The 11868-nt window shown below is 35.4% G+C and overlaps 1 protein-coding gene and 1 pseudogene across 1 annotated transcript; one reads left to right on the plus strand and one right to left on the minus strand.

The window, feature by feature from the left end:
• Positions 1-1712: 1712 nt before the first annotated feature.
• On the minus strand, positions 1713-2725 carry LOC103965294 (annotated as a pseudogene).
• Positions 2726-3238: 513 nt separating this feature from the next.
• LOC103965304 (protein NRT1/ PTR FAMILY 7.1) lies at positions 3239-10146 on the plus strand. Its single transcript, XM_048569373.1, is given in 7 exon segments — positions 3239-3367; positions 6963-7025; positions 7494-7647; positions 7739-7956; positions 8242-8801; positions 9069-9112; positions 9115-10146. Coding segments are annotated over 7 exon segments (1983 nt in total). The 3' UTR covers positions 9930-10146.
• Positions 10147-11868: the final 1722 nt, after the last annotated feature.

Here is an 11868-nt window from a genome sequence, read left to right on the forward strand (position 1 = left end):
GATTCGAACCTAATACCTTTTGTTTCAAAGTAAAGAGGAATACCACCATGAAAATTAATAGTTTATGTAAGAAAAGTAAATTTCAAGCTGTAGATGCTTGCCATTCCCACGTCAGAACTAATACGAATATAAGGAATGACACATATAAATAAAAAAAAAGATTTTTATCACAAACAGTTCTGAAATTGATCCACAATATCAAGACTGTTCTTGAAATTGAAAATCAATCAATGTATTTATTTCGTCAGAAATTCTGTTATATGCTGATTTGGTATATAATTGAGTTTTACCAGTCTAATTAAATATTGTCATGCGGATTAAATATATTTAAATATAAATATCTTGTTTTTATATAATTAAAAACTTGAAAAATAAAAAGGGCAAAAAAAGAAGAAGATGAACAGTTCATCGTCTTCCCTCTTCCCCATTCCCCGTGGCTCACGTCTTTCGCTACCTCCACCGTGTTCCAGACTTCCCAAGATCCCTCAGGATCTTGTTCGACGACACTCCCATTCGTTCTCTCTCTCGATCGAAACTATAAAGTTGCGGAATTAGAACTGGAATGGAAAAAACTCAAATCTTCCCCAAATCAGAAAAGAAGAAAACTGAAATGGGGGAATTTTCAAGCAATCAGCCCAAACCCAGCAAAAAGAAAACTCAATTCACGATCCAATAGCAGCAATTCCAACCAAGCGTGGTTGAAAGGCTGGTTGGGATTAGGAAAGTATGGCGACGCCGAGAAGTGCTCAGGGGATGTCGCTGGGCTTGTGATTCACCTTCTTTTTCATTTTTTTTCAAGTTTTTAATTATATAAAAATATAAAAATTTATATTTAAATATATTTAATCCACACACCAATATTTAATTAAACTTGTGACATCCAATTATATTGCACATCAACATATAATAGAATTTTTTACAAAATTGTGGCGGAATGATAGTATTGATTTGCGACATCTATTTTTGAGGAATACATTAATTGATTTTCAATTTTAAAAATTATTTTGATGAAATGAGACAATTTCAAGGATTGTTTATGATAAAAACTCATTTAAAAAAAAGGTGAGAGTAATATATTACCAAAAAATGCCTACTTGCTTACACCTATTATGTAGAGTCTAGACAGCTAGACTTTCATAATGATATCATATAGCAACGATGAAATTTTAATTTGATCGATCATGAAGCAAATTACATTCCACATTGGCGAGTTGACAGCCTAAAATGATGAAAAGTAAGATTCAAAGTAATAAAGAAAATACAATTTTGAGGGGAAAAAATCCTAATGAAATGATCAACATCTTCTCCTAGATATCTATTTAATATTCACACCAAAGAGCCTAAATCCTTTTTCCTCAGCTATGGATGCCTTGTGATCTTCACTATAGTCCTAGTTTAGTATTGAGGTGATTTTAAAAAAAGTAGCTATAAAAAAAAAGGTAAAAGTTTTTTTATGTTTGGTAAACATTCAGCTTCAGTTTTTTATCACGGTTATGGGTGAAAAAAAAACCAAAAACACAAAACTGCAAAACCTAGCGTTGAAAAACTAGTTTTTTTTCACATCTGTTTTACATAAAAGTCTATCAAACACTATAATACTGCTTATTTATTTATTTTTTTTCAAAAGCACTTTTACAAAAAAGTTTACCAAACACTCTACTGTTTTATTTCAAAACTGTTTATTCTCACAACACAGTAGAAACGGTTTTTTTTCAAAGCATAACAATACCAAACCAGCCACATTCACTTGTTTGAAACTTGTAGCTGCTACATTCCCCCAAATTTAGTTCCAGTTGTACCTGCAAATCCTCACACTCATTGGCCTCCTCAACCAAACATGATCTGTTGATTTCACCTTCACTATGTATTACATAAATTAACCAAAATGTAGTACTTCCTCTATCTTCCTCTCTTATTACTTGATCATCACTCTCACATGCATAACATGTGATCACATCATTTACCTTCAAATTGTTTTCCTTTACAAACCTATTCCAACCCCTTGTCAATACAAAGCTTTGGCTACTCCTCCAATAGCAGTACCTAAACTTCCAAACCCTCGTGAACTTGTCATAGAAAACTAGCTCAATATCCTCAGTCCCATGTACTTCTACATTCTCAAATGGGAAATACTCGACGGCATAGTTCTTTAGAATCACAAGCCTGTTGAGCTTACTCACATCACTTGGAGTCAGTTCTTTTTGGAAGAGTTGCCTACACAATACTTGTCCATCACCGTGCACTCTTATTGAGTTATTGGTGTCCTTGCCCATTTCCTCAATTTGAGATTGTGTTTGTGACCTTACAAAAGCATCAAATTTGGATGGATAGGAACCATCCCTAATCATTTCATTATTGCATCTGTTGAGTAATGGTTTTGGAAATGAGGCTCTTGAACGGTGAAGCTGGTCCATGGAAAATTTCTATGCAAATCTTTACCATTTCGAAGCTTGATTGCCACGCTATCATAAGCCATGGCAGATTCCTTCTCAGATTCGAAGGCGCCAAGCCAAATTCTTTGGTTCTCTGCATATATTTGTGCACCCCAGTGACCATTTTGTTGTGGCACAACCCCTTTGAATTTTGCAAATGACACACCATTGTCGTGTCTTGCACGCTTATTTGGATGAAGTAAGGCAAAAGCTGTTTCCTTTGAATCTGAAGTTTCCAAAGCCAGATTTCTTTGGGCACTTGAGATCATGATGATTGATGCATCTTCTCCCATTGTGAATAATCTCAAGGGAAAAGATAAGCAAAATATTGACATGGATGTGAAGACTAATTGATCAAGATTACACAATCGCAAAGTGATCATGGGCATTCAAGAAAAGCATGATGAGAAAAAGATTTAACGTTGACATGATTAACTTTGGGAGAGTTTTTGAGGGAGAGAATCTGAAATTAGAGATTTGCATATGCTACTGTTGCATGAACATGTTTTGTATTTGAAAGGCTGAGGGTTCAAAATATTAAACTGAATTAGGTAAGTAACAACCAAATTAAGCACGCTATTCTAGAAAAGGTAACCAAATTTGCGAGTGAAAAATTAGGTCTTCAATTTAGGAAACTTAATTAGGTGTCACTGACTAACTAAATCGAACATATGGGATAGCTGGCTAACACCAGAGATATGATATAAGTTAGAACATTCATCTATCAGTCTTGACTAGAAGTTTCCAAATATAAAATAAATGATCGGATAAAAACGTGAGTGTAATAAATTCTTTTTTTTTAAAAGATGACAACTGATGTCAAACCACGATTATCTATCATTTTTGAGCTTGTAGAAGCTATGGAGAATTTCACCCTTCGCGTAGCTACAATTAATCAGACTTACCAGCTCGAAACATCTAACTCGAGACCTCCTGTATTTTGTGCTAATTATAGAAAAAAACTTGTGGATGTGTCAGATGCTGTTCATATGTATAGCTGGGTTACATAAGAAAACAGAAGTGAAAAATCACGTTTGGAGATTGCTAACAGAAGATGTTTGTTTCACTTTCGTTGACAAGGGATCCCAAGCATCTACATTTAGTTAACAAGAGTGTTCGATTTTAGTTGAGTAAATTTGTAATATAAAAAATAAGACACGTTACAGTGATAACTTTCATCCTCCACAAAGGTATATCCTTAAAAGTTAAAATTAGGGATTATATAGCTTCTGAAATTCCGCTCACGTAACTACCTTTGTCAGGAGCTCAATACACACAGACAAGATTTAAATAAGCAAAACACATGAACTGGCAAATCTATTAAACAACAATTAAATTGTCGAAGTGTCTAAATTATTCTTTCCATTCCCCTAGTTAATCAGCTGGGGTTTGCTTGGAAGAGGTTTTAGGGAATGGAAAAAATAAGACGGAATTTAATACGCAGGAAACAATGGTGCCCATTGATCAATAATACAATAATTAAAAAATTAATGTATGTGGTGGGTTGCCCTCATGGTTAGGCCATTCCTGTTTAACTTACTGTGTCTTGAAAATAATAGTGATTGTAGGTCAATAATATAAGAATAAAGTTAGAGTAGTGCTATACTTAACATCTACTTGTACCATCATTTGTATCATCTCTCTTATAAAGGTAGGATCCGCTAACGCATGTGGATCTCATCTCTATTAGAAAGATGATACAACTAAATGATAAGAATAACATTTTTGATAAAGTTAACTTCTTTTTTCCTTATTATTAAAAATTTAATATGTAGAAAAAATATTACTTGCGCCATGTAAGTAAGTACAACATTGATAAACGTTTTGGAGCTTTATACGGATTAATTAGTTACGGAAGAACGGAAGTAAGCATCATAGATGACGCTTTATCATAGTGGCAGAAAGGGATTCGTTCCCACCGATTCCTTTCCTTTCTAACATTTAACAATGATCCCTTCCATTTCTAACATTTACTAATTTAACCTACTAACGCTATCATTTGTTCAAAAAAAAAAAAAAAAAATAGAAGCAAGCATCTTACGGCTCCCAAAAATTCATATAAATCAGTACTCTACTCTTTTGTTACAGACTTATAGTCTCTCTCCCACGGCATCATCAGCATTCTTTAGGCCTTTCAATCTGTCTTTCAACACCTCACTTAATTGCTTTCACTTGGGATTTTTGGTGTGGCTCTGTAAGCTGTTTCTCAGTTCACGGTCGATCAGGAGATCGATCGGAGACCCATCGAACTCATAGTCCTTTGCTTTTTTGTATTCTTTGTAAATCTTGCACCGTAAACCCTAAAAGGCTAAACCCAAAACAAGTCCTTTATGGATTATTCTGTGTCTTTAGTCCTTATAAATACCACCGCGAAGAGAGTTTATACAATTTCATAAGTTATATTTTCAGCGCTAATGGAGTGTATACCATTAGCTAGGTGGAGGGGATCATTAGCAGAATAATTAAAGGCGTTGTTAATCAAATTTAATCCAACTTTTCCCCCCATAATGACAAAAGGGTTTAACAGATTGTTTAGCTTTCTGACTAAACGTACCGATACGTGCTCCTCGCCATCGCTGGAGTCTGGTACAGTTCCAGAAGCAGTTACCTTCTCATAACCAAGTTCCGTAAGAGGTTAGTAATATCAATACGGCAAGAAACACTTACTTCACAAGAAACCTTTAATTTTTAATTGACGAAATATAATCAACATGCAGAACATATAGAAAAAAACAAGAATATTTGTATCTTCGACAACAATATTTTCTCCCCAACAGTAGTTTTTGAGCTGATGACTTATTTTTGTTATGTATAAGGGTAATGCTAGGTAGATCATTTTTTTAAACTAAATTTGTAAACCATGTGGTGTGACACCAATAGAAAATAAACACATTTATCAACACTAATGATCCAATCATAAACAGCCACATCATATGATTCAAAATATAATTTAACTAGATGATATTCCTGACATTATCCTTACCCTATATGCAAACTCTAGTGATCAAGAAAAACACTTTTTCTTGCTTGTCAAATAATTTTAGAATTGTTACCCAAAAAAAAAAAAAAGAAATTAGAACAAGGACGGTTGCTTTTTTCTTTTGGGGTTTTTGAACTTTAATCATTCAAGAAGATTAAAATAAATTAAAAAACCTGATATTAGATTGTATATTGATTTTAGTTCCTTAATGTGTACTTAATTCAAATTATATTATATTTTTATTTTAATATTTAATAGATATCTTATTTAATGTCATTTTAATTCATTAATTTTATTTAACTTCCTCTAATTAGTGTACCTAAACATCCGTATCAAAATATATTTTGCTAATTTAGTGTACCGAAATGTCCATACCTAAATATATTGTAGTAAATTAGTGGCACATAACAAAATATGCAAAACATAAGTGTACCGAAAAATCTCTACGAAAATATTTTCTTATATAAGATACTCACGATAATGAGAATTAAAATTTATAATATTTTCATAAAATTTAATTTATGAACACCATAAAATTATAAATAAAAAAGAGAGACATTGAATACATATGCTGACATTTAATAGAGTCTAGGAACTAAAATCAATTTTTAATCTTGTATAAGACATTTTTCTAATAAATTTCCTCTTATTTAGGGATTAAAATCTAGTTTTCTATTTTCCTTTTTCTTTTGGAAATTTACTGTTTAACAACTGCTTATTATGCTTAGTGATGAATATCATCTTAACCCGAAAATATAACATTAAATATAAATTCAAAAGTGAAATTAAGGAGAGACTATCATCCATTTTATCAAAAGGTCCTTTTCACGTGGGAATCAAATAGCATTCATGGAAGAAACGACCTAGTTTGTGGCACAGACTCTTCTAAGCTGATCTCTCCATTCCACCAATATTTTTCTTTTCAATTTTTTTTAGTAAAATTTGTTTGATAATAACAAGTCTAAAGTATGTTTGAAAATGACTACCTAATTAATTTCCCCCCGTTACTGTTCCTTTCTCTATTTCTCCAGCTATATATATTGAACTCTTTCAACGAACTCTTCTCATAAGTTCTTCGTGGTTACAACTAGCTACTTCTTTTCTCCAGCTCCATTAATTACCTTGAAGTAAGTTCTTGCAAGAGTTTATTCTTTCTTTGCAAGTTAAATATATATAGATATATAATAAAAAATTAGATACAAAATATATGTATGTACACTCTATATGTGTGTGTGTATATATATTATTTATATGTGTTCTGAAATCCCGTACTATATATGTTTAGACTAGCTCTTTGCACTCCAGCTAAAAAAAAATTGTTTCAATAGTTTCACCACGTTAATTAGTTTATTATTCCTCGATCGTTCTACCTATACCGTTTTCCACTTTCATTTCATTTGTCCTGCACCAGTAAATAGAGTATATTTAAAACACGAGAAGACTGAGTACTTTTCATACATATGATATGATACATATTTATACATATGTACACTATAGTTGGTCATTGTTAATTCTTCATGGTCTGATATATATTCATTACTGTTTTGCAGAATAAGCCTTCAATGGCCACTGTGGATTCAATCAACTTCACTAATAATGAGGCTGCGCTAAAGGTTAGTAGTCTACAGTATCAAGAGGAAAATATTGTTTCAAAAATAAGTGGCACTAATTATCAAGAGGAATTAATCAATGGGACCAGAAAATATAAATAGTCTGTATAGCTTAGTCCAAACTTTACATGCCCCACTTCTAAGTTCTAATCAATTGGCCACTAATTACTGAGTAGAGGGTTTCCTACAATTGTTTCCTACATGATGGTGTAGCAAAGACTTACATGATGGTTACACTGCCACTGTGGCTTCCTATTCCAATGATTGAACGACATGTGTAAGTTCTTTTTTCTTCACATGGTTTTGTATCATTGGCACCAGACGCCACAATAGTAGTGTATTGTTATGTAGGTTGCTCTGGATGGTGCAGGGCTTACAATTGTTGTCCTTTTTATTTTATATCTTTTACAGGCATCAGTTTCTCATAATTTTTTTAACTTGTGACTTCTTTTTCATCCCTTAAAAAACTAGCAGCAGGTGAGAGAAAACGATAGAGGGACTGGAGCACCAGAAGCTGTGAAAATAAACTTCAATGAAATTGAACATAAGGTGGCAACTTCCAAAAGTAAGGCATCCCTTATTAGAAAGAGCACAGGAGGGTGGAAATTTGCAAGCCTCTTACTAGGTTTGAAGATAATCGATCACTTTTTATTTCCATTAACACATAAATAGAGTTAATAATCAAATCTGTTTCTTATTGGTCTTATTTTGTGCAGCGAATCAAGCCCTAGCAACACTAGCTTTTTTTGGTGTTGGAGTGAACTTGGTTTTGTTTTTAACCAGAGTTCTTGATCAGGAGAATGCCGATGCAGCCAACAGTGTTAGCAAGTGGACTGGAACTGTTTATTTGTGCTCCCTAGTTGGTGCCTTTCTCAGTGACTCCTATTGGGGTCGTTACTTAACATGCACCATCTTCCAGCTCATCTTTGTACTGGTAATTATCAATGATAATTTTCTTTTATTCTCGAGTATAGTAGTGCGGTTATGTGCACTTTTTGATACTCCGACCCTTATAATAAGGTTGATATTGTCGATACTTTGACCACTTATAGTTGTATATATGGTTGCTAATAATATATGTCATCAATAAACATTACTGCACCTGAAAATTGCAGTAAACCTTAACTAAGAAGGTTCTATGTGTGTGTGTGTGTTTTGTTTTCATAATTTATAAACATGTGGTTAAGCTGAATGAAATTTTATGTGACTAAAATATCAGGGCTTGGCCTTATTATCTTTGTCATCTTGGCTCTTCTTGTTCCATCCTTCTGGTTGCGGCGATGGAGAAACTATGTGCATGCCAGAATCCTCAGTCGGTGTCGTGATATTTTACTTGTCCATATACTTGGTTGCATTTGGATATGGCGGGTACCAACCTACCATAGCAACCTTTGGATCAGACCAGTTTGATGAGGCAAATCCTGAAGAGAGAGCTTCAAAAGCAGTTTTCTTTTGCTATTTCTACTTTGCACTCAATGTTGGGTCTCTTTTCTCAAACACCATATTGGTCTATTATGAGGATACTGGCAAATGGACTCTAGGGTTTGTGGTGTCACTGGGGTCTGCTGTCATAGCCCTACTGTCCTTTTTGTTAGGTACACCAAGGTATAGGTACATAAAACCATGTGGCAACCCTTTGCCGCGTGTCGCTCAGGTATTCGTTGCTGCATCTCGAAAATGGAATATTGTTCCAGCTAACTCAGGTGACCTGTATGAGGTGGAAGGACCAGAATCTGCAATCAAAGGGAGTCGAAAGATTTATCACAGTGATGAAATTGAGTAAGTATCAAACCTTTATCTCTACAAATTATATATGTAAACTACTAATAAAAATCATAACTGGGGAGACGCTACACAAATAATTACGGGGCACCAACCCATTTTTCATATGCAGCATATTGTCGATTTAGTGTGCCCCCAATTCTCTTTTGATTAAAATTTGTAACAATTTATATTTGTGCATATTTCCCTAATAATATATACATATCGTCCTACAAGTAGAGATACAGGCAATTGGTGATTTAGAGAACTCAATGATATTGTCAGGTTTTTGGACAAGGCGGCAACAATAACAGAAGATGATCTTTCTGGCCCAAGAATCCATGGAGGCTTTGTACTGTGACTCAAGTTGAAGAAGCCAAATGCGTACTTAAAATGTTACCCATTTGGCTTTGCACTATAATCTACTCGGTGGTCTTCACACAAATGGCCTCCCTCTTTGTAGAGCAAGGGGACGTGATGAAATCCAACTTTGGAGATTTTCATCTCCCAGCCGCTAGCATGTCTGCTTTTGACATATGCAGTGTTCTCATTAGCACCGGAATTTATCGCCAACTTCTCGTGCCGCTTGCCAGAAAAATAAGTGGAAACCCAAAAGGTTTATCTGAGCTAAAAAGAATGGGGATAGGTCTAATTATTGGAATGTTATCGATGATTGCAGCTGGTGTCACAGAGATTGCAAGGCTCAAACATGTGCAGCCTCATGAGAAGATAAGCACTCTGAGCATATTTTGGCAAATTCCACAGTACGTTCTTGTTGGTGCTTCAGAAGTTTTTATGTATGTTGGTCAACTGGAGTTCTTCAATGGTCAAGCCCCAGATGGGATAAAAAGCTTTGGAAGTTCACTGTGCATGGCTTCAATATCTCTTGGGAATTACGTGAGTAGCATGCTGGTTTACATGGTGATGGGGATCACAGCTAAAGGCAAAAGCCCTGGTTGGATCCCAGATGATCTGAATACAGGTCACATGGACAGGTTTTACTTCCTAATTGCTGCCTTAACGGCTTTCGATTTTGTAATTTATGTGTTTTGTGCTAAGTGGTACAAGGGCATTGACTTTGAGGTCACTAAAATGGAAATTCAGATCATGGAAAATCAAGAAGATGTGGGGATCGGAAGAGTTTAGACCTTAATGAGCAAGCCGATGAGATGAATTTGGCATAAGTTCTTAGAATAAGCTTATATATAGCAGAAGATCAGAAAGCATGACCTCTGTTAGCCTCCAATAGATTCGGAATGAGGGATGATGGCTTTCCTAACTTGGTTTTAATCTTGTTTAATTAAGTTGGCAGTTTTGGTTTGCAATATTGTAAGTTTGGAATATATAATTTGGAATAAACTGTCATGTGAATGCTTTTGAATTTCGACTCTTGAATGATTGCAGCTTTGGATCCTCTTCCTCTTGTAGCATATGGAAAATGATTGACCATTGATCCATAAAAATTATTCTTCATAACGAAAAATTCTCAAGTGTTCATGACTAGTCACATACAAAGATTGTCACACAATTACAAAAAATCGGTGACATATATTTTTTCCTTCATAACTATCAAAGTAACCAAACCAGAAATCTTAATACAAAATAGTAATTTAACCTTTATTTTTGTCAACAGAAGTAATTTAACCTTGAGGAGTCTACAGTTGCATTATTAAGTGGGCGCTATATGCAGTATGGAAATGACCAAACCCCAAATATGAATAAGACCTCAACTCATAGCTAGGTAGAGTCACATCCTGTCTTACCAAAAGTTGAGCCTTCATGGGTTGGAATCAACCACACGTGGAACCTGAAAAACCCACAAAAAACAGACATTTGATATTGCTGCCTTCTCCCATATTTATCTACGTTTTCACATCAAATGTGAAGTAGTGGGAACTATTCAACGGTACATTTTTGAAAGGATGATAATGAATTAGTCGAGTCAAATTTTACATTAAACTTGATCGGTGGTCTAACCTTACCTTCTAAATATGCACATAAGGCTTTGTTGTCAGTCTACAATAGTAGGTTTACAAAGATGATGATGTATGGATGATGATGATGTTGTTCTACTGTAACAACTGGTTTCGGAATTTACGGAATGAAAGGGTATTTTCGTATTTTCATTTTGGTTAGATTTTATTTGTTTAAAACATTACTTTTAGATGTTAAATGGTATGCCCAAGGGACCCACCCCTAATTTTGGTCTCCCGGCTCTCCCTTCTCTTTGCATGCCACGTGGCATCCCTGTCCCTCACTTTCCTCCCTTCCTCTCACCTCCTCCGAGCTCTCTCTCTCGCAGACCCCTCCCTCTCACTCCTCTCTCCTCCCAGAGGACCAACCCATAGACACACCCACACACCCATACCTGCAAATGAACGACGGTGCCACCACCATCACCACCGTAACAGACCATTCTCTTTCTCTTAACAGTGGCACTACCCATTGTTCAAAGAATCATTCGGCGAGTTCTTGCCGTTTTTGTTGTAGGTAAGTTAAAATTCTCTTAATCGAGTTTAGAGTCGCGTTCGAGATGTTTTGAGGAGTTTTTGTGGATTGTGGACGCAGTTGCAGCGCTATGGAGAATTGCCGAGATTCCGGTGAAGAACCCGACGACTTTTGAGCCGTTTTCCGGCGAGACTCTACCATGGCTGAGGAAACCAATGGTACTACTTGAATCCTTATTCTTCGACCTTCATTTTGATATCTTGAGTGGTTAGTTTTAATTAAGTTTTAACGATGATTGGAGCTTGAGAAGCTCCGGCTTTCTCTCTTGTGGTTTTCGGTGACCATGACTGAAAATCGGCCCAACTCAGTTGTTGAGCCAATGATCCGCAACCCAAACCTAAATCTGAATTTAGGCCCAAAACCCTTTTACCCCAGGCCTAAACCAGTGTCCATATAACCCTAAACCCAACCTAGATCTAAACCTGGGTTTAAGCCCGTTGGCCTAGCCCAACCTTTTTACCCTAGAACCCTTTTGACCTAGAGCCGTGCAAAACTAAGTCCCTTGGGCCACTCAGCCAAACCCAAAACCCTTTAAGGCTTGTGGACCAGCCTTTGACCCGACCCGGTTGAAATGTTC

The sequence above is a fragment of a genome, unplaced genomic scaffold (assembly GCF_019419815.1).
Source record: "Pyrus x bretschneideri cultivar Hongxiangsu unplaced genomic scaffold, Pyrus_bretschneideri_v1 Contig5, whole genome shotgun sequence".
Lineage (NCBI taxonomy): Eukaryota > Viridiplantae > Streptophyta > Magnoliopsida > Rosales > Rosaceae > Pyrus > Pyrus x bretschneideri.